The 22,024-nt window shown below is 46.0% G+C and overlaps 1 protein-coding gene across 9 annotated transcripts in view; it reads left to right on the top strand.

Moving 5' to 3' along the window:
• Positions 1-22,024, top strand: part of Tiam1 (TIAM Rac1 associated GEF 1) — a 358,057-nt gene that overhangs the window by 228,625 nt on the left and 107,408 nt on the right. For all 9 annotated transcript variants that reach the window (XM_031364347.1, XM_031364348.1, XM_031364342.1 and 6 more), the window contains 2 exons: positions 984-1,154; positions 11,126-12,099. In XM_031364347.1, the coding sequence (XP_031220207.1) occupies positions 11,137-12,099 (963 nt within the window). In that variant the 5' untranslated portion in view covers positions 984-1,154; positions 11,126-11,136. The remainder of the gene's footprint in view (positions 1-983; positions 1,155-11,125; positions 12,100-22,024) is intronic.

Here is a 22,024-nt window from a genome sequence, read left to right as displayed (position 1 = left end):
TAACGGGGTACGGCTAGAACTTCAGTTCCTTCCCCTGCTGACGTGAGTCACGGGCTTCATGGCTAAACAGCACGCTTCCCAAGATAAAGGAGAAGAAAACTCACTGTTCCATTCCGTGCGGACGTATATATTTATTTACTTACTGCCTCCATGTGGTTCCTTTCCACTCAGTTCTCTCAGTGTTCCCACCCTGAGCTTTTGCGAGCTCAGGCTCAAATCTTGATGAAACCACCGACGGTGGGGTGGGTGGCTGTGACGGGCCAACCCCGCAGAGGAGGGTTCAGTGAGGAGGGGTAACAGGGAGTCGCTCAAAGATACTTCAGCCTTTTTGCTAGGCCAAGTGTCTGCAGTTTCACCTCAGAACATCAGCTTCAAGGGTAAAAAAAGAGAAGCCCATTAGCACTGTCCATTCTTGGAGCTGTCTGTCAATTTATTGTTGTTGTTATTATTATTATTATTATTATTATTAATTTTTGCTAAATCATTATACATTTTACTTGTCCTTTCTTCTGCATTCTCCTCATGAACTTTAGCTGAGTGTGACATTTGCCATATTAAAGAAATGCACAGAGGGCAGGAAAGTTTGTGGAATGAAGTTGTGCTCCCCGGGCCACCCCCAGCACATACCATTTTCCTTGACTCTCTTTATCAATGGAGTCTGTAAGACTGTAGAGGTTCCCTTGCTTCTTTCCCTTCCCTGTGAGACCCTTTGACGATTATGACAATGAACAGTATCCCCGCGGGAACCTGTCAGCCAATGCCCGAATCCACAGACTGCAGGGCTCTCTGTGACCATCCATACAATTCTGCTGGCATTTATGTGTGTCTCTGACTGAGCCTGCTCTTGTCTACCTGTAGCTAAATGTTGCATCTCTCCACTCAAGCACCGTATTTCACATTAAGTTGACGTTAGAGAGTCAGTGAGCTTGCTCTTACCTTTCGCCCTCCTGACCACTGACTTTCTGACTTCCTCTCTCCTTCAGGTTTTTGGCACATTCTCCCAGACTTAGGTGAGACCCCCCGATGGGCACCCTGTGGGGCAGGTGCTGACACACGCCCCAACTCCAGCCACTGACACCATTGCCAGCCTCAGTCTCTAAATGCCATACCGTTCCTGGGGCCAGTTGGGCTGGGCACCACTGTTGCCTTTGAAGGTAGGTTCGTGCTTGCATATTTGAGCCTCTATCTGTGTGGTTGAAGAGGACTTCACAGGTGCCAGGACACTACGGTAGAGTACAGTCCTTGAAATTGCTATGCCTTATACACATGGTGGGAAAGGAATTTGGAATCACTTCTGCAGGTTAGAGTTGCCGGGATCTAACAGTTGAGAGGCATTAGGGCTAACCCAAAAGGAAGTGGGAAGCTTGAAGAGGCACCTGGGGAGTCTTCTCCTGTGTGAATTGCCCTCAGGGTCTTTTTATCTCTGAGTTTCACTGGCTTTTGATAGGATTATGCTTGGAAAAAGGGGGAAAAAAAAAAAGCAAACCTGGTTCCCAAACCCAGCCTCAAAACAATGATAGATTCCTGCTCTGGGTTGTCTTTAAAGAGCAGAGATAAATACAATCAAAATAATAATCTAAATTGAAGATCATTGCTTCTCTGCTGTAAAACGTGTTTAGTCTCTTGGGTTAGGGGTATTTGTGTGTGACTTGGCAAAAGCTCTGCTCATGCATTGTATTGAATTAGTACAAACTTTCAAAGCTTCGTTTCAGTTTAATCTTAGCTCCCCCCCCCAACCCCCCAGCTTCAGGCACCGGCACCGCATCCAGTAGGGAAAAAACAGGCTCGAAACCAAGACCTCCCACCAGAATCTAATTTTAAATTTGCAATCTGTTGTCTTGTGATTTTTTTTTTTCGCTTCAAATTTAACTTTGAAATAAATACATCTCATCTTTTCCACTGCGGCCTCGAAGGTCTGCCTTCCAGTCACGAAAGGGTAATAGCTGCATTTATTTTAATAAAATTCTTGATGCCTCGGGGGAGTGGAAAGCGATGCTAATAATTTTAACTCACATCCATCGTCTGGCTTATGGCTGGGGCTCACACTGCCTTCATCCACAGAAGTGAACCTGACTTGCGCAGTTAACTTTTGACTTCAGCAAGAAAGGAGTGGGATTTGTCTAATGTAAATTATAGACCTTGCAATCTAGTGTATGCTTTGAGGCTATCTGAAGCGTGAGCAGGACTGAAATTTCTGTGAAAAGAAGGACTGAAATTTCTGTGAAAAGAAGGTGTGCATGCCGAGATAAGTGTGTGAGTGCCCACCTCCATGGGAAGATACAGCCAAGGAGAGGGGCTGTGTAGAAAGAAAGAACCTGGCGACATGATGAGGTCCAAGTGAGGGATCCAGAGATCCAAGCTGGGGAGCATCTCCCTTATCTCAGATGTTTGCCCAAGCCATCTGTTCAGAGTTTACATTTTGTTTTAGCTGTCTGTGTAGTGTGACATCTTTACTGTTTGAAATTGAAAAAAAAAAAATCATTGACTTAAAACTTGTTGATATGTTTCGTTTATTTATCTTTCCTTAAAAAAGAAATGTAGTGGCTAGAGAAATGACTCAGTCCTGAGGAGCACTTGCGGCTCTTCAAGAGGACCAGAGTTTTGGTTGCTGGCATCAAAATGTCAAGCGACTCATAACCTGTTACTCAGGCTCCAGGGCATCCAGTGCCCTCTGTTCTCTGACAGCACTCTTGAGGGAGCACATGGGTGTGTGCACATGCGCATAAACACGTACAGATAAAAATAAACTTTTAACAAAATGGGTTGTGTAGGGATGTAGCTCAGTGGTAGAGTACTTACCTAGCCTAGTGTAAGATTTTGGGTTGAGTCCCACTACCCTCTACAGAAAAAGTAAGCAAATGTGGTGAAATCTAGTGACCTGTAAGCGCCCTGCCCAGCGTAACTCCTTCATGTTCCCCTGTGTACAGGTAGGGAATATTTACGTGGTAGTGAGGCTCAGATGTCATCTCTAATAGAGTTTTCATTTGTGGGTAAGAGTAGTTTTGTTCCAGAGAAGTTTAATATTAATGGTGGGATCCTGGTTTTGATAAACTTTTACTCCTGGCCAGGACAGGCTACGGCCAACCAATCTACTGTCTGGGTTTTGGTCACCAACTCTCCTGTTCTCATATTCTGGGATGGAACATCCTGCTGTCTGCCAGTGGCTTCACAGAAATCCCTGGTGTCATTAGTGGGCTAGACATCATAAGTCATAAAAATGCTATCATAATCTCCGTGGTGCTTGAGGGGTGTGGTTATTCACCAGGGCATGCTCACCCGCCTCTCCTCAGTCACCGGAACTCACTGGCTTCTTTGTTATCACTGCCCGGGACTTTGAAAAACTGGAATGTTATTTCTTATAACTAAGAAAAGTTGTTGTTTTTTTTTTTAAGATTTATTTTATTTATTATTTATTTTATGTGTACGAGTACACATACAGTACAGATAGCCATGAGCTATCATGTGTATGGCTGCTGTTGAACTCAGGACCTCTGTGGGTCCTGCTCGCTCCACCCAGCTCACTCAGGCAGTAATTCACTGTAGCTGTCTTCAGACACACCAGAAGAGGGCGTCTGATCTCATTACAGGTGGTTGTGAGCCACCATGTGGTTGCTGGGATCTGAACTCAGGACCTTCAGAAGAGCAGTCAGCGCTCTTACCCACTGAGCCATCTCGCCAGCCCCAAGAAAAGATGTTTTTAAAATGTAATAATATACATGATACATTTTAGGTCATCCAGGAGTTGCTACCCCCTTTGATATTAATGATAGCTGGGATTTTTCTAAGCTTAGATTCATGGTAGGAGGTTATGTTTTCAGAGGGCTCATGTGTTCCCAAACAACCTGAAGAAAAGGCTCACAGGGCTAAGTAGGATTTTGTGTGTGTGACCCAGACTTTTATACAATACCTTTTTTAAAAAATATGTTCCGGGATGGGGGCGGGCTGGAGAGATGGCCTAGGGGTTTTGAGCACCACTTCCAGAGGACCAGATTCAATTCCCAGTACCCACATGGTAGCTCACAACCATCTATGAGTCTGTGATTCCAGTACCATAGGGTCAGATGTCCTCTTCTGACCTCTGTAGGCAAAATGCCCATGAACATAACATAAATTTTAAAATGCATTGTTTTTCTGAACACGTGTCATTATTGTTGTTAATGATGATCCCACACAACAAGCAGTTCCCTCCCTCCCTGCTGCGTGTCTGTCTGTCTGTCTCTCTCCCTCTCCCTCTCTCTCTCTCTTTCTTGTCTTGAAACAATGTTTATCTATGTAGCCTGGTTGTCCTGGAACTTGCTCTGTAATCGAGGCTGACCTCCAACTGAGAGAGCTGCCTGCCTCTGCCTCCTGGGTGCTGAGATTAAAGGCGTGCCCACCACCGCCTGGATAGCAGTTACGTTTATTTTCAGATGTTTCAATCGTGTTTACCTTTACTTGAGGAACATAGCTATAATAGCTGCTTTAAAATTCTTTGCATTGTAATTCCAATGTCTGGGCCACCCAGAATTTGGCATCTGTTGGTGGCTTTTTACCACAGGAGCTGGCTATATTTCCCTAGATATTTGGAATGCTACAAGGACATTTTGGACATTACCTTGTGAGATTCTGGGGCTTGTTGAAAATCTCCCCATGGACATGGATCGTGCAGTGGCTGTTTTCTCCTGCAGGGAATCTGAATGTCGATGGCTGGCTTGAGGATTCAGATCTCAAGCTCTTGGTCACTGTTTCAGGCTTCCACGCCAGCCAAGTCTCCAAACCCTTTGCTGAGGTACTTTGGGCTTGTGCCATGTTTGTGACCACCAGGGCCAGTCTGAGACTTGGGTTGCTCAGCCTTATGCCTTCACCGTGCTGTTTTGAGCCAGTCTCAGGCACGTGTGCCTAAGATGTGTGGGTTTGCACACAGGAGGAAAACTTGTTTTCATTATTTTACTTCCTGAGGTCCCCACTCATTCTTGGCTTCCAGGGACCATTCTTAATTCTTCTGCTCAGAAGCTTAGGGTCTGCCCACTGGTTCTTAAAAAAGGAAGAGCTCCCTGCTCTGTCGAGTGTCTTCAAGTTTGGACTCTTCCTCAGGCTGACTGCTTCTGTTTAGTTTGGTTTGGAGTTTTTAGTTTAATGATTAATGGAGTGAGGTAGTGCCTTGCTCCTTATTGATGACAGATATTAGCAATTCATTTTTGCTCACCACAGTAAGGTAAGTGTCATGTCCCTAGGTAGCCCCTCCCCCTGCGTTTACTTAGCTGGGACATTTGTCTCTGCATTGCCTGGCGACATTGTTCCTACTGCGGCCTACTAAATGCCTGTTTAATTAGGCACTTAATTGCTTAGCTTATTGAGGAGATAGTAGAATGTTCTAGATTCTTTTTTAGGGTAAAAGAGAAAGGGTTGGGAGGATTATAAATATTTCTTCAGAGAAACTCCCTACTTTTAGACTTAATTTTTTAACCAGACTATTCCATTTGATTAAGGCTTGATTTGTTTGTTTGAAATTTTGTATTTCAAAATAATTGGCAGAGTCATGGCAAATTTTACAAAGGGGTATATCTGTTACCTGCTTCTCAGCTGCGTGTCTCATGTATGGTAAGACATCAGGGATTTGATACTGTTTCTCTCTCTTGTCTTTTTTCTCTCTGTCTCTGTTTCTATCTCTCTCGCTCTCCCTTTCCCTCTGTCTCTCTCTCTGCCTCTCTCCCTTTCTTTCTGTTTCTTTTGTCTCTCTGTCTCTCTCTGTCTCTGTCTCTCTCTCTGTCTCTGTCTCTCTCTCTCTCTGTGTCTGTCCTTTGGAATATCTGGACCACTTTATCTTATCTTACACTGGTAGTATGTAGTGTACTGTCTGTATCCTTTTGTTAGGTGGATTTCCTGAGCTAAGGAACCCTACAGAGCAATCAATCCTTCCTTCCAGATGTGTGTGTGTGTGTGTGTGTGTGTGTGTGTGTGAAGCACCATCATTAAAGTGTGTGCATGTTGACAACCTAAACATAACTCCTAGCTCTTTTCCTGTGTATTTAATTTGATGGAGCTTAAGGCCCATTTAGTATAGTCACTCCCTGTAAGTTTATGTCGTCAGTTTAGTGAAGAGTCATGGTGTCCATGAGAATGGAGAAGTCCTTAGTCATTCTGCCATTGACCCTCGGCCCCCAGAGACCCTGAGCTCTCTGAACATTCCCAGTCCTCATGTTCCATTTGAAATGTTGCTCCAGCCCATCATGCTGCTAGCTCTTCCCCTCGCTTTCCAGGATCCCAGAAGTCTGCCCTGTGTCCCTGGCTAGCAGTTTTTAAGCTTCTGCCAGATGGCTTCAAACCCAGGAGGAAGACAGAAAGTGCAGGCAGGATTCACTGGAATGAGGTGGTGTGGGGAAGCATGGTGAAGGAGTACAGTTCACAGATCAGGGCAGCGTGGAACCTGGTAGTCCCTATTGTCTGTCTTTTACATTTTAATTTTATGTGTACGGGTGTCTCGCTTGCATCTATGTCTATATTCTGTATGCATGCAGTGCCTGAGGAGTCCAGAGGAGGGCAGCACCGCCCACTGGAGTTACAGATGATTGTGAGGTGCCTTGTGGATTCTTGGAATTGTAAGAACATCAAGTATTGTTAAACACTGAACCGTCTCTCCAGCTTCCCTGTCTGACATTATTGCCTGATATGTCACCTTCTAGATTTAGGGTGTTTTGTTTTCAGTATCATTTCTGTTTGTTTGTTTTCTTTTTATTGAGCACACTCCTTTGCCAGCCTCTGTTTTGGGCCACTCCCTCATCAGGGGCCTGGATTTAGAGGAAACAAAATAAATATAGCGTCCGGCTTTCCTGATATTCAGTTTTTGTGGGAAAGCACAGAATTAAGATAATAAGCAAATGAGCTCTGTCACGTGCTGTGTTATGTGAACTATTATGAACATTAAGGAGGACATCAGGGTGGAGTTGACTTCTTTCTGTAGGAGAGGGTGGTGTTTCAGAGCCAAAGGCTCTGGGAAGGCACCATGGTGTCTTTGGGTGTCAGTGATCTGAGCGACTTAATGAACTGGATGCCAGGGAGGAGGGGGCTCCAGGCAGAAGGAAGAGCTCGAATAGGGCTTTAAGATAGGCTGAGGAAGCCCAAATACTACCGAGATTTCAGTATTAAAATCTATGCTCTCGCTGGGCAATGGTGGTACATGCCGTTAATCCCAGCACTTGGGAGGCAGAGGCAGGCGGATTTCTGTGAGTTCGAGGCCAGCCTGGTCTACAGTGAGTTCTAGGACAGCCAGGGCTACACAGAGAAACCCTGTCTTGAAAAACCAAAAAAAAAAAAAAAAAAAAAAAAAAAAAAAAAAGAGAGAGAGAGAGAGAGAGAGAGAGAGAAGAAAAAAAAAATCTATGCTCTCCAGTTAACTCCTGGATGTAACAGCTGTCTAGATGCAAGTAAGCGTGCCCCTGAAAATGAAAAAGAAATCAGTGCTGGTAAGGTTTCCAGCCGGAGAGCTGCTACCGGTCTCATAGCTCTTAACCAAAAATGCTTGGGATTGGAAGCACCTCAGATCTCAGATTTTAAGATACCTGAGACGTTTTGGGGAGGGGACCCAAGTGTAAATTAGCAATTCGTTTATACTTCATACACTTGTCCCACACAGCCTGGAGTGACTTTATCTACAGTCTGTAAGGCGTCTGTGTTTTGACTACAACCTGTTGTGTGAGGGGAAGTGTGCAGCCTTCTGCCTGGGGCATTGTACTGACGAGGTCAGGGTGCTAACCTCTATCTTTGGTGGGGTATTTGGTGGTATTTAATCTAGATTTCTACTTTTTTTTAAAAATATTTATTTATTATTATACATAAGTACACTGTAGCTGTCTTCAGACACACCAGAAGAGGGCGTCAGATCTCATTACAGATGGTTGTGAGCCACCGTGTAGTTGCTGGGATTTGAACTCAGGACCTTTGGAAGAGCAGTCAGTGCTCTTACCTGCCAAGCCATCTTGCTAGCCCCAGATTTCTACATTTTTATATGTCTTTCCATGCATTTATGTCTGTCCCTCCAGCCTGAAGACTTTCACCCTTACTTGGGATTGGCTAGTGACTGTTTATCGGAGGTTCTGATCACCTCTGGTTTTTATTGAACTTGATATGTAGATATTTATTAACTCTAGGGCCCCAGTGTAGAGTTTACGATCTTTCGAAGAGAACCTTTTTAAAGCTCACTTTCTGCCCTGGAAATAATGAAGCTGTTCTCACAAAAATAAATATAAACCAGGTTTTGTGTGTTTGAAATGAAAATAAGTCATAGTTCGCAGTCGGGATGGAACAGTAAAGTGACGAGACAGCTGACATCTTACCTGCCTGGGAGCAGGGCTGTGGGTTGGCAGCTCTCTGGGGGTTGCTGTCCGGACAGGGTTCGTCTCCTCTGCAGGGAGCAATTTTAATTTTTTCAGCCTTCTGTTATTTACAGAGTCCATCCAGACTCCTAACCTGCCCTAGAGGGACCTTCAGGGGAAAGCTTTTAAGTTGAGGAATGCTTCCGGAGCCCCCAGAAACTTGCTCCTGGAGCCCCTAGAAACTAATTTTTCTTATCTTTTGTTGCTTTATACTTGGTGCTGGCCGTGCCAAGGTTGTCCACCGAGAATCTGTCCTGATAGGATTTAGGAGATTTGGCACTTGTCTTTAAGTTCTTATGCCACAGATAAAAGTGGCTTCCTTTCTACCCTGGCCCATGAAGAGAACTGCACTGCTAAAAGTGCCATTAATCCAGCAGAGCTGTCAGCATACCGCATGGACCTTTATAATTCTTGCGTGTTAGGCTGTTTCCTTTAGGAACCCTCTCTTGGGGGCTTTTAAGTTGATTAGTTTTCTCTTGGCTGAAGGAAGCCTGCCCAGAAAGCTCCCGTTTACATTTGCGGCATCCTGATGGATGTGTGATGCGGTAGGTCAGGGTGGCAACAGCTTCACTTTTTCTTCCATTCAGTTTATTCGTTATGATTCTTTCCATGTTTTAATTCGAGCCCATGTGAGTCTCAAATTGAAGCACAACTAATGTTTGTTTTCAGTCTTCTATTGACAAAACACACAGAAACTTTATACTTAATTTAGTGTTTTGGAAACTTAAGAGCTGGGATTGGGGGTGTAATTCAGTGTCACTTGCATAGCATGCACGAGGCCCCAGGTTCAAAACACGATTCTTCCTTCTCCCTGAGATGGCATGTAGCTCCATGAAGAACATGTGTCTAACATGTGCAAGGTTCTATGCTGGATTCCTAAGTCCTCAAAAATATATACAGTAATAGCACACAAATTGTAAGAAATTGGCCATGCCTTTGACGTTAGTAAGCTCTGTGTTTACTTAATGTTTGTAAAGCATGCAGCAAGTGCTAGACTTAGGAATTAAGATGCTCCATGCTCTTACGTGGACGTCAACCTTTTCATTTTCCTTATGCTTTGTAGAGACATCAGCCAGAGAGGTGTGAGCATATGGCTTTGGGACGTACTCCCCGCTGGGGAAAAGGGGGTCCTCTTTCCTGGAAGATCCCTTTGAGAATCATGATGTGTGGCTGAGTGGGGAATATTCTAGAACAGCGATAGCTTAACCTCTGGTACTGGAGGTTTTTCTGGTGTGCCAAATGTCGAAGTATACTATAAGATATCTTGTCAAAGCCAAAGCTATGTTAGAGTCAACTGTGGGACTGTTGTGATTTCTGGACCAATAGGAAGGTGCCTTACATTAATTAGTACATTTGCATCTTTTTTACTGTAGTCATCAACCTCATTTCCTGTTTTCTGGGGCGCCTTTTACCTTCTTCTTTGTGACTATGTCCCTTCTGTGGCAGAAAATCAGCTTCTTAAGAGTAGAGAGCGTGGGGCTGGAGAGATGACTTAGTGGTTAAGAGCACCGACTGCTCTTCCGAAGGTCCTGAGTCCCAGTAACCACATGGTGGCTCACAACCATCCTTAATGAGATCTGATGCCCTCTTCTGGAGTATCTGAAGACAGCTACAGTGTACTTACATATAATAAATAAATCTTTAAAAAAAAGTCACTTACTGCTGACCTCTGGCATTTAGAATGCTATAGGCCCTCAGCAACTCTCTCTCGAATGCATGGATCTGCATGCAATTGACAGTGCTAGCACAGGGCTTCCCAGAGAGACACTGTTTTTCTTCTTTCATTTAATCTGTTCACATGTGTTGTCTTGAGTGTATACACTTGGAAGAGAAATGGGCAGACTCTGGAACAAGGGTAGAGGCCAAATAGGGTCACAGTTGTGAAGCTGTGAAGACTTCCCATGTCCCCTTTCCTTGCTGTTATGGGTGACAGAATTATGCCATCAGGTCAGGGATGGAGGCTAGGAATGTGGTCCAGGAGGACTGAGTGAACCTGGACCGTCCTAGGCGGGATCACGGTTGCTGGTTTTACAGAGTGTGTGTCTGTCTGCGGGATTCATGTCCACAGGTTAGATTTGCTCCCAGATTTAAACCCATTAGTCAGCCACTGAGCAAGGCTTGCATTTTGTCCTTCCTTTGCCCCTCCTCCCTGCCCTCCCACACACCAGAGGTACCGGAGTGGCTGTGAAGTGAACGGTAGCAGTCTCTTTTCTTTATGATTTTGATTTGTTAGGAAAAATTGATTAGATACGCATCTTGAAGCTTTTTAGTTTTGATTGTTTTTTGAGGTGTAGATAGAATTAAAAAAAAAAAGGCCAAAAAAACCCCCAAACAAACCCATACAGATAAAACAGCATAGATAAAACCAAGAAAACAAACAGAAGCCCTGGCAGGAAGGGAGAGAGAGAGTGCTCCTTTGTACTTCAGTGTTCAGCAAGAGTCCCCTCTGCAGTGTACTGCTGTGAGGCTTCAGAAGAAAGCCATGGTGAGGGTGAGCCGAGTGGTCTCCGGCTTGCAAGCAGCACTGGGGTGTCTCTTGGCATCCATCCTTTGGGCAGAGACAGCCCTCTCATTATTAGATTTATGTGAGTGTTTCACCTCTCTGTGCTCTAACTCGAGAGATAATGGTACTCTCACCTGTTGCCAGGTATCAGTCCGTGTATGGGTCCAAAGGACTTAGAGGTGTGTTTTTGTTTACCTTGCTCTTAAGGTTTTTATACCCATCTTAATACAGACTCAATTATCTCATGCTTTTTCTTTCCCTTTTGCTACAGACCGTAAAACCATGGGAAACGCAGAAAGCCAAAATGTAGACCACGAGTTTTATGGAGAAAAGCATGCCAGCCTGGGGCGGAAGCACACTTCACGCTCCCTGCGACTGTCACACAAGACCCGGAGGACGCGGCATGCTTCCTCCGGGAAGGCTATCCACAGGAACTCTGAAGTGAGCACCCGGTCCAGCAGCACCCCCAGCATCCCCCAGTCCCTGGCCGAGAATGGCCTGGAGCCCTTCTCCCAAGAAGGCGCCCTGGACGACTTCGGGGACCCCATCTGGGTGGACCGAGTAGATATGGGCTTGAGACCCGTATCTTACACCGATTCTTCCGTCACTCCCAGCGTAGACGGCAGCATCGTCCTCACTGCAGCCTCTGTGCAGAGCATGCCAGACTCTGAGGAGAGCCGGCTTTACGGGGATGACGCTACATACTTGGCTGAGGGAGGCAGGAGGCAGCGTCCCTATACATCCAATGGGCCCACGTTCATGGAGACGGCGAGCTTTAAGAAGAAGCGCTCCAAATCTGCCGACATCTGGCGGGAGGACAGCCTGGAATTCTCACTCTCAGATCTGAGCCAAGAACATTTAACAAGCAACGAAGAAATCTTGGGTTCCGCGGAAGAGAAGGATTGCGAGGAGGCTCGGGGGATGGAAACAGAGGCGAGTCCCCTGCAGCTCAGCACCTGTCAGCGAGCCAACTCCCTGGGTGACTTGTATGCTCAGAAAAACTCTGGGGTGAAGGCTAACGGAGGAGCGAGGAGCAGATTTTCAAGCTACTGCCGGAATTTGGTGTCGGATATTCCCGATCTCGCAGAGCCTAAGATGCCCCCAGCCGCCTCTGAGGAGACTCCTCTATACAGCAATTATAACACGCTTCCCTGTAGGAAGTCGCACTGCCTTTCCGAAGGTGCCACCAACCCACAAGTTAGCCTCAGCAAGAGCATGCAAGGCCGAAGAGCAAAAACCACCCAGGTAAAGCCTCAGAGATCTGTTTCAGTATTATGGAAGCGGTGCGCGCCTCTTAAAGTGCATGATTTTGCTCTTACCAGTTTCTCGTTTTTTAAATCAGGCTGTACCCGGGTTTGTCTGGCAGCTGCTACAGCTGGTACAGCTTCTGCTGCGCCCCTCTTACAGTTCTGTGGGTAGGGGGTGGGGATTAAGGGGTGTGTTAGAAGCAGGATGGGAGGGTATGTATGCTAGGAATGGCAATAGAGCTGTTAAGTTCATACAGGGAAACTGCCTCTCAACTCAGTCCCTCCACAACACCTCCCTGATGGGACTCTGTCACCTCATCCTCTCTGGACAAGCAGGCATGGTGGGTTGCAGGCGCTCAGAGCTCATATCCACATTGCAGCAGGTGGGAAGAAGTCCGTGGGCAGCTCCTCAGCAGAGGCATCTTTTGATTCAGGGCGGTCTGCGGTCACTTGTCATCTTCTCTCTGGTGTTGGCAGGCTCACTGTCTTACCAGGAGCCATTTCAATTTCCTGTTCCTTGTGATGCGGCCAGCCCCGACTCTGGAGGGAGGTGTAGCAGGAGGAATAATATGGGTGGGTTCCCAGTTTCTAGTTTGCAGCCAAATTGTTTGACCTTGGGCAAACCCTGACTTGTGGAGCCTCCCTCTGGAAGGTGGGATAAAGAGGCTTAGCCGGCTTGCCTGGCAGTTTAATGCAGCAGAGAGTGGGTACGAGCAGATTTGTAAGAGACTCGAAAAGTTATCTTCCCAGGAAAGGATGACCCACTAGCTTGTCTGGCAGCAATAGCAGGAGTGAATGTCCGACGGCCCTGCATGCTTTGGTCCTTTGCTGATGCTACTGTTCCTGGTGGCAGAGTTTGGGGAGCTGGGGATTCTGACCAGGTTAAGAAGTGGGTAGTGGACTGTGCTTCTGATCCAAGAGTGGGCGGGCTCCTTTGTTTTGAAAGACAGGGGACATGGAGGTGATCTGCAAAGTCGGCTGCAATCTGACCTGCCCAGTAGGGGGCAGTGCTGCACTCTGGCCAGTTGGAGTCAAATGGGCAGTGGCAGTGTTACTTTTAAGGTGGGCCAGGTGGTGGAGGGCCTGGAGTGACACTGGGTTTCTTCCTGAAGAACCCTGAAGATGGGTTTTGCTGACTCCAAAGCCAGTCTCCTACACTCTTCACCTCTTCCTACCAGGTTGACTCCTGGCAAATTAGTAGTTGTTTTAAAGCCTTGATTTTTTTTTCCCCCCACCGGTCTAAGTGAAGGTATTGGGATTAGGGACTCTAGCTCAGTGGCAGAACCTCACTTGCCTGGCTTACAGGAGGCTCTGTGTTAGATCCTCGGCATTGTGGATGCACACACCTAGGAGGGGTAGTAATAGGACTATTCGAGAAAATGGAATCATCTATGAGTCACGAAGCCTAGTACTTAGGAAGCAGCCAGGTGGGGGAATTTGGTCATGGGTGCAACACTCGGAACTGGTAGTGGTGCTGTGTGGGTAGCTGACTCGGGCTGTTGGACGTTTGTGCCCAGATCTTGGGTCACCTGAGAAGGTAAGCAGGAGCTGTGCATCTCAGAGACACTGACTGAACTTTAACCTCTCTTTTCTCTGATTTGAGATTATAATGGAAGTGAGATTATGACAGAAGTAACAGGTTAACACCTGTGGTCCCCTAACAATCCTGAGGGTCACCACTGAATGGTCAGTTTGGCAGGTCATGAGAGGTGGCCTGTTAAAGGGTCTCATGAAAAGCATTGAAGGGCGGCTGTGAAACTGTCTGCCATCAAATTGGTGTTGCAGGCCTGGTTCAGAGAGATGCTCTGCCTGCCTTGAACTTGGCAAGGGGTGTGTTGACGCAGGCAACACCTCTGCCTGGACTGATTCAGAGGTAGCCTGTGCCCTATGTAAGATTGGAGATGGCTGCCCAGCTGTGTTCTGGAGCGCTTTCTTTAACTCCAGAGATAGCTGGACCTCAACTTGGCCTCACACACTTTTGCCCTTAAATGCCAACCACCCGTGGAAGATGGGCAAAGTGAGACAGTGCCTCCAGCTCCACTGAGAACTCTCCTGGGAGACTGTGATGTGGAATATCCAACCCTTGGCTTGTGACTTCCCAAGTTAATATACAGAAGTGAGATCATCTAAGTGTGGTGTCTCATAAAGCCACTGCTTAATGTAATGCAAAGCACTGCGGGCAAGGGATGCTAAGAAGGCCATTAGCATGCTGGCTTGTCTGCTCATCCGCTGGATGACCTTGGGTAAGTCACTTCCTCCTGTACCTCCTTTCCTTGTCCAGGGGGAGTGACACTATCCTCTAGCAGGGCTGTATGAGGTGAGCCAAAAGGGATGCCAGGCTTGGAAGCCTTTTGTGGAGCTTAAAGAGTGAACGGAAGTATTATTTTGGTATTGACATTATATGTTGAGTAAGGATCTTTAATGACTTGAAACAAACCCCAGAATTATGCACAACACTATCCATCCGCCCACATTTTCCTAGTCTAAGCTTGAGCCCACTGTGTTCCAAACAGTGTATTTTAAGAGACAGTGGGTGTGGAAGCTTCCTTGAAAAGAATTCTTCTTTTTCTTTTCAAAGTTTTTGACCCAAGGGACCTCTGTAGCAAGCTTGAATCATAGATCTTGGTCTCCTTGTCGGCCCTGGAGATGCCGTCCAGTCTAACAGTCCTGTCAGCCGCTTCACTCCCACTGGAAAATATTCCTGGCCAACAGTTGGCTAAGAGCATGACCTCTCAGCTTGGAGAAAATATTCTGGATCAAAACTAATGTGGACGATTTCATTTGATTAGAAAATGATCAAAAAAAGAGGTTTTGGCCATTCTTCCTGTTTGTGTGTGTATTCAGTGGTTGGATTTGTTTCCATAACGGGCAGGCTGTAGAGTTCACATGTAAGCTTTGGAAGTAGCATGTAGGACGAGCCTTGGCATCTGGCACACAATTATTTAACTCATGTGTTTGGACACGTGCTTTTTATGTGTACACATGTTATATGTAGTTTGTGCTAAGAGCTTCCCACTGCTGGAGCAGGGTTTACTTACTGATTTCAGTATAGGACACAATAGATTGCTCCTTGATGGCTTGATGGATTTTGACTTGTACTCAGCCCTTGGGTTACTCTTTCTCTGGTAACAGACTGAGGAGAGGGCAGCCTAGGGTCATGTAGAACAAGGATGTCAGCAAGTCTGAGCTTGGAGTTTTTGCTTCCTGCCTTCTGGTTATTTAACCTCGTAAATTTGAGTTCTTTTTAAAGGAAGCTTATAGGAAGATCTAGCATTCTAGGATGTAATGAATGTAAACCTTAGATCACTGGCTCTCGAAGGTTACAGATGCTCCCTAAATAGTGGATTTATAGGGAGGGCAAGGCTTGGCTTCAGGTTCTGGAGTTCCAGTCCTCTGCAGCTCTGAGGCTTTCCAAGGATGGGTAGGAGAGAGGAGGCATGCCATTGGTGATCTGCCCTGTGGCCAGGCACAGAACGCCTGAGGGAAGCTTTGGCTTGGAGCCATTGTGCACACTTGAGGAGTCTTTCATTGAACCCAAATAGAAGATGGAAGAATGTGACTTGGCTCTACTACTACTGCCGTTGCAAGGAGCCACAGGATCTAGAGAACTGCAAGGGGATCTGGGTTGAAGGCTGATGGCCAGGAAAGTCTGCACCCTGATGTCTAGTGGGATCAGGAAGAGGTGGAGGGCTCTGTTAGAGCTTAGGGATTCATTTCAGCCTAATTTCAAGATGCCAACTTCCTGGAGGAACCTCACAGACCCTCTCTATCTGACTTTGTAGCTTTCCAGGGAAGAATGGCTGTCTTAGTGTTGTATTGCTGTGAAGAGACACCATGGCCAAGGCAACTCTTATAAAAGAAAACATTTAATTGGGGGCTGGCTTACAGATTCAGAGGTTTAGCCTGTTATCATCATACTGGGAAGCATGGTGGCACCCAGGCGAAAATAGTGCTGGAGTAGTTGAGAGTTCTACCTCTGGATCCACAGGCAGCAGGAAGAGAGTGTGACACTAGGCTTGGCTTGAGCTTTTGAAACCTGAAAGCCCACCCCCTAGTGACACACTTCCTCCAACAAGGCCACGCCTCCTAGTCCTTTCAGATAGTTGGTAACTAAGCATTCAAATGTATAACCCCATGGGAGCTATTCTTTTTTTTTTTAACTTTATTTTTTTAATGTGTCTATTTTTTAAATGCTGTATATACATCTGCCTGCCTGAAGAAGGCATCAAGTCCCCCTATAGATGGTTGTGAGCCATCATGTAGTTGCTGAACTCAGGACTGCTGGAAGAGCAGCCAGTGCTCTTAATAGGCAGAGGTATCTCACCAGCCATTCTAATTCAAACCACCACAAGGATGAGATTAGGTGTAAGATCTCATTCCCCAGGTCTTCCGCATTTCCTTCTAAGGCACTCCCAACATGGAGGTGCCTTAGACTAAGGTTAAAGTCCTCAGTTCTGGTGAAGGAAAAATGACTTTACTGGTTTAGAAGGAAGTTAGTGTTGCCCATTCCAAATTATATGACTAGGAAATTCTGAAAGCTGTCCCTGGTTTCCTTTGGCTGGCGAATTATAAGGTTGATGGTCTTACTAAGATAGAGAACCTAGTATTAGATCCAAACAGGATCCTGAGTTTCTTGAAGAAATTATTTTGATTTTAAAGAGTTTGTTTTGTTTGGCCACTTACCTTAAATGACTCAAAAATAAGTGTCTTACCTGAGCTGATAATTGGCCCCATAGGTAAATGAGTCTTTACCTATGTCCTAGGCACTTTGAGAACCAGCTAAAAACCTTGCTTGCACTTTGTTCTGATATAAACACATGGATCACTCTTCTGTATATCATCTTTGGGGTTCATGGGTCCCCTAAGTCCACTTAGGGATACCTGGTTAAGAGTTTTTTTTGATAAATGCTAGAGAGCTGGCCCCACAGGTGAGAGCACTGGCTTTTCTTGCTGAGGACCTGGGTTCAGTTCCCAGCACAAGAAGAGCTACTCACCCCAACTGCAGTTCCAGTTTCAGGGAATCGGATACCTGCCTCTGGCCTCAGTGGGCTCCTGCGTACACATATACACACTCATATACACACTAATATACACACTCATATACACACTCATATATACTCATATACACACTCATATACACACTTATACACACTCAGGCACACAGACATTCCAATCAAAATACATCTCTTTTAAAGGAATGCTTTAAAACCTTTTCTTATATCCATGCCTCATGAAACAAAATATTTTCATGTAGGATCTATTTTTTAAACTTCCCTCTTTATTCTTGTACCTATGGTGTCTGTTTGTTTGTTTGTTGTCTGTCTGTCTGTTGACATACTTCTCTTTCTCACTTTTATTGGCATGTAAATTCTCCTGAGATACTTGTTTTGAAAACAAGCCTTTGCGTTTCCAACAAGGATGTCTGGCTTCTTTGCCAAGATCTTTTTGGAGGATGCAGGTGGTAGGTGGGCAGTTGGGGGGGCTGACAGTGGTACTCCCCAGTCCACTTTGTGTACTTCAGAAATATTTTAGACACCGAGAAGCCTCTGTTTGTGTGAGCTGAGTCTTGAATAGCCATTCCTTTAGTAGTTGAAATAGAAATGTAAGAAATGCTCATTAATTCATCTTAACTTAAAAATAGTCCCATTTCATATTCATGTAAGTCTCTACATTTAACTTTTTATTATCTGAAATTCCACATTGTGTGGATGAGAGGTTTTGTTTGGTGTGTGTCTGGTTCTCTGACTTCTGGTCCACTGGAGGGCATCTGCATCTCCCCTCTGTTTCCCACCCTTTTACAGGGTACCACTTGGCTGTACTATGTAGGATTCAGCCTCTGTACAGGGAATTAGGAGAGGAAGAGCTGCAGGGACCCACCCCTGCAGATATCATAGGGATCCCAGGGCCATTCCTGGATTGCTATTCATTTTTATTAAAAGAGGTTGGGAAAGTTCAACCTTGTGAAAAATCGTGTGTGTGTGTATGTATGTGTGTGTGTGTGTGTGTGTGTGTGTGTGTGTGTGTGTGTAGCGCTATAGTATAGAAAGTTTGTGCCTCTCAGTTCAAATTGTGTCATCATGTGTAAGATGTGATTGTATAGCCTAACAGGGGCAAAGGGCTGGAATCATGAGCAGCATCCTGAAAACAGGAATGTTGTAAGGTCCTACTAGATGTGGCCATGAAGCCAGCCTGCTACAAAGGTCTGACGGAGTCTACAGAACTCAAAAACAACGAATGAAAAGTGGGTCAGTTGATGAGCCCAGTTGATGTTGGACCACCCACCAGCAAGAGCACTGGGTCCCTAAGATAACCCAGTTTCCCCCTTCGTTTATTTAAGTTCTTTTAAAAAAATTAAAAATTCAAATGAATTGTGATGGTCTCTCCAGAAGATGCACAGAGCTGCTCCGAGTTGCAGAAGTAAACTTTACAGCAAAGACTCGCCATCTCGACTTCAGCAGAACCTCAGGGAGCCTGGCAGTGACTAAACCTTTACATCAAACTCTGATGGTTTTCCACGATGGTTTCCTTTTCTTGAGATAGGGATGGGAAGTGAGCAGCAGTTAGTTCATTCAGTAATTATTTTTGAAGAGCCTACCCCATGCCAGGCGCTATTCTTGGCACTCAGGATGCGTCGACAAGAAAAACTCCAGAGTTTGTGGAGAGAGTTGTGGTGAAACGGGGGTGTTCGTGGCACAGACTAGAGAGTGCAATAGTAAGTGCCATGCTACAGAAGCAAAGCCTGGCGTGACCCAGAGGTGGTGTGTGTGTGTGTGTGTGTGTGTGTGTGTGTGTGTGTGTGTATACATCCATATATATATATGGCAAGAAACTTCAGATTGGGAGCTCAGGTTGTGACCTTGAGGGAGGTCAGACTTGGGGCTTGAAAGAGAGGAGAGAGCTGGCTGTTGAGTTATAAGATGGAAGGCTGCCTGGCACATCCAAGGAGACACAAGGAGCCCAGTGTGGGCTCCAGGAGGGCTGTTGGGGGAGTGAAGATGGTGCTGAGGAGTTGGCATGGCAACTGCAGGAGGGATAGGGAAGGTACGTGGCTGTAGAAAACGGGGAATATGTATATTCCTGGAAGAGAGAGCTTTAGGAATCGTGCCCTGGAAGGGTATCCAAGTTCAGCCAAAGCCCAAGTGCAGACTCAGGACATTTATGCAGGGTCTTGAGTGACAGGTGCTGGTAAGCCTCCCTGTTGTGCTGGGGATGCCATCAGGCAACAGTGTATGGCCCTGTAAAGAGGAAGGAAGCCCCTTCTGATGTGGATGTGAGCTAACAAGGGAAGAGGAGGACTGGGTAGGTGGTACAGGACGTAGAGGGAGGAAGGATGACTCCGAGGTGGCAGCACATCCAGAGAGGAGCCGATGAAGGGTTGGGGATGACTCATGCCAGGTGGAGTAGGAGGACTCTCCAATCAGGAGTTACCTGAAGTAGTGCTCCCAGTGTCAGCTACCGTGTCCTGGCTTCTCTTTCCAGCAACTAAGAATTTCAGTTCAGGGGTTGTATTGAGAGAAGTTGTGAGTCACTTCCACTGGGGATCCTTAGGGGAGGAATGGCTGTTGGAAACTCAGAAATCCACGGAGCATCTGCCTTGGGTGAGGAGGAAAAGGGAAGAGAACCAGTCTCCTATTTCTAGCAAGTTAGTAGTGATAATTACCAGTAGTGCCCAATAGCTGCTAATTCAGTGTAGATGACGTCAACATTTTCTTATTTGCTGTGCTGTTTTGAGCGCAAAGGCGATTTTAAAGCATCGTTAGTGTTTCAAGCTCCTGCTGATCGATCTGCCTGTGTGTTTTTCTCATGAGATCTTGTTTGTACCAGATTCCTCAGAGGCAAGCTCCCCTCCATGTTGTTATAGGAAGCTTGTAGCTATGGCCAGGCTGTGCCTTTTATCCCATGTAAGTAAGGGCTCAGGAGGTGATAATGGCAATTACAGTTAACATTTATTTTGTGCTGGTACAGGGTGCTGGTGCTGAGCATGTCTGAGGCATCATTCCTGGGTTATTTCGGTCGCTTAGCATCTCATGGAGTGTTTCTTAAGTAGATATAGATGTAGTAGCCAGAGGCTCTGTGTTCGAGGACTTGCTTGCCATATGACCAGCTCAGGATTCCTGGCAGTGGAAGGAAACCAACATAGACCTTTGCTGGCTCCATTGTGTATATGAAGAAACTGATGCCCAGATCAGTATAGTCTCTGACCTGGAACTGTCATTTTCTATACTGAGTATGTCCAGGAGAGGGTATGAGCCTTTGGTGAGAGCCAAAGGAGGTGTGTGTGTGTGTGTGTGTGTGTGTGTGTGTGTGTGTGTGTTGTAATGTACATGTGATAGAGAAGCTCATATTTAGGAATAAGTAGGGGTTAAAACATAGGAGGGCAAGAGTTTTAAGTTCAAAGCTTTCACAGATCAACACTGTACTAAAATCCAGTGAATTCTCCTAGTATGCATACAGTTTCTCTGGATGGGTGTATTTGAACTAAGCCAGATCCATCAGGGAAATTAAAGGGACCAAGAAAAACTGTCTAATTGTGTTCTACTTATAGCTACAAGTGGCTAATTGATTTGCTGGTCTTTGGATTGTCCCAGGGCTCTTGCACTTTGTAGTTAATTAGCTTTCCAAAACTGGTTCTGCACATGAGCTCAGGGAGCTATTCCTTGATGCCTTTGTTTTAAGTCCCCAGAGAAAGACCCAGAGCCTTGCTAGGAGGCATCATCAGTACATAGTCTTCGGGTTGGTGATCCGGTTTTTAAGAGAGTGCCTCTTAGAATTTCAGTACAGGAACTCATTTAAGCATCACTGCCCAGCTTAGGTAGCCCAATAGTGACCCTTGCCTGGCAGCTGCAGTGTGGTTTGAGCTGTAGCTGGATTCTTGCGCATGCAGTAGGGAAGTACACATGCTCGTTTTGGGGAAGTTGCCAGGAGAGCTCGGGCATGCTGAGAATCTGGATTCGGGGATCTGTGTCGGGAGAGTAAGGTTTAAGAACATCCCTGTTTTCTGGCTGGGGCTCATGATTGGAAATCTCTTCAGTGTGGTGTTTCTAGTAGGGACAGCTGACTCTGCTGATTTGCAGACATCTCAGCTAGGCTGAATGCTATTTGGGGTGTTATTTTCATCTCCGGGGTCTCCCCACTTCCTTTCACTTCCCTGTTATACCCTTCATCTCTGGTGGTAGGATCCCAGGGCCTCACACGTGTTAAGGCCATCTATCCCTCTGCCACTGAGCCACAGCCCCAGATCTTCGTGAACCTTTCCCTCTTTCCTCTCCCTCCCTCCCTCCCTTTTTTTTTTTTTTTTACCTCAATTGTGCGTGTGTGTGTGTGTGTGTGGGGGTATACATGCATGAATGGATGCAAGTAAGTACACATATGTGGGAGTATGCATGTTTTTGCATAGGTGGATGCACATTTGTGGTGTGGTGTGTGTGTGTGTCTGTGTGTGTGTGTGTGTCTGTGTTTACGTCTGTGTCTGGTATTCCAAGTGAACACTCCTCCACTTGGCATTTACGAAGGTTGGTGGGTCTTGAATTCTGACCCTCATGCTTGCACGGCAAGCCCTTTAACCTATGAGCCAGCTCCCCAACCCTACTCTGAGTTTTGAATTTAAAATTTAGCTTCTGACTAAGTAGGCTAGAAGAGACAGGCTGCTGAGGTGTTTAGTTAGGTGGGGAGGATCGCTGCATGTGATACAGACTGCAGGGCCTGCAGGCCATTGCTTCCTGGTGTCAGTCTTCACTACTGCTTGCTGCTTGGAAGAGCCCAGCAGTTGCTAGGGACTTCTCCTTGTGGGGAGAATCAAGTTTCTCAGTTTTGAACTGCATAGAGCCTGAGAAAGGCAAGAGGAGCCCTTCCAAAAAACGATGGCTAAAAGAACACATGTGTCATAGAGAGAAGCATATCAAACAATGTCTCTGGCTGGGTCC

The sequence above is a fragment of the Mastomys coucha genome, unplaced genomic scaffold (genome assembly GCF_008632895.1).
Source record: "Mastomys coucha isolate ucsf_1 unplaced genomic scaffold, UCSF_Mcou_1 pScaffold12, whole genome shotgun sequence".
NCBI lineage: Eukaryota > Metazoa > Chordata > Mammalia > Rodentia > Muridae > Mastomys > Mastomys coucha.
The sequence above is the reverse complement of the archived record's forward strand: the minus strand, read 5'-3'. Positions and strand labels throughout refer to the sequence as shown.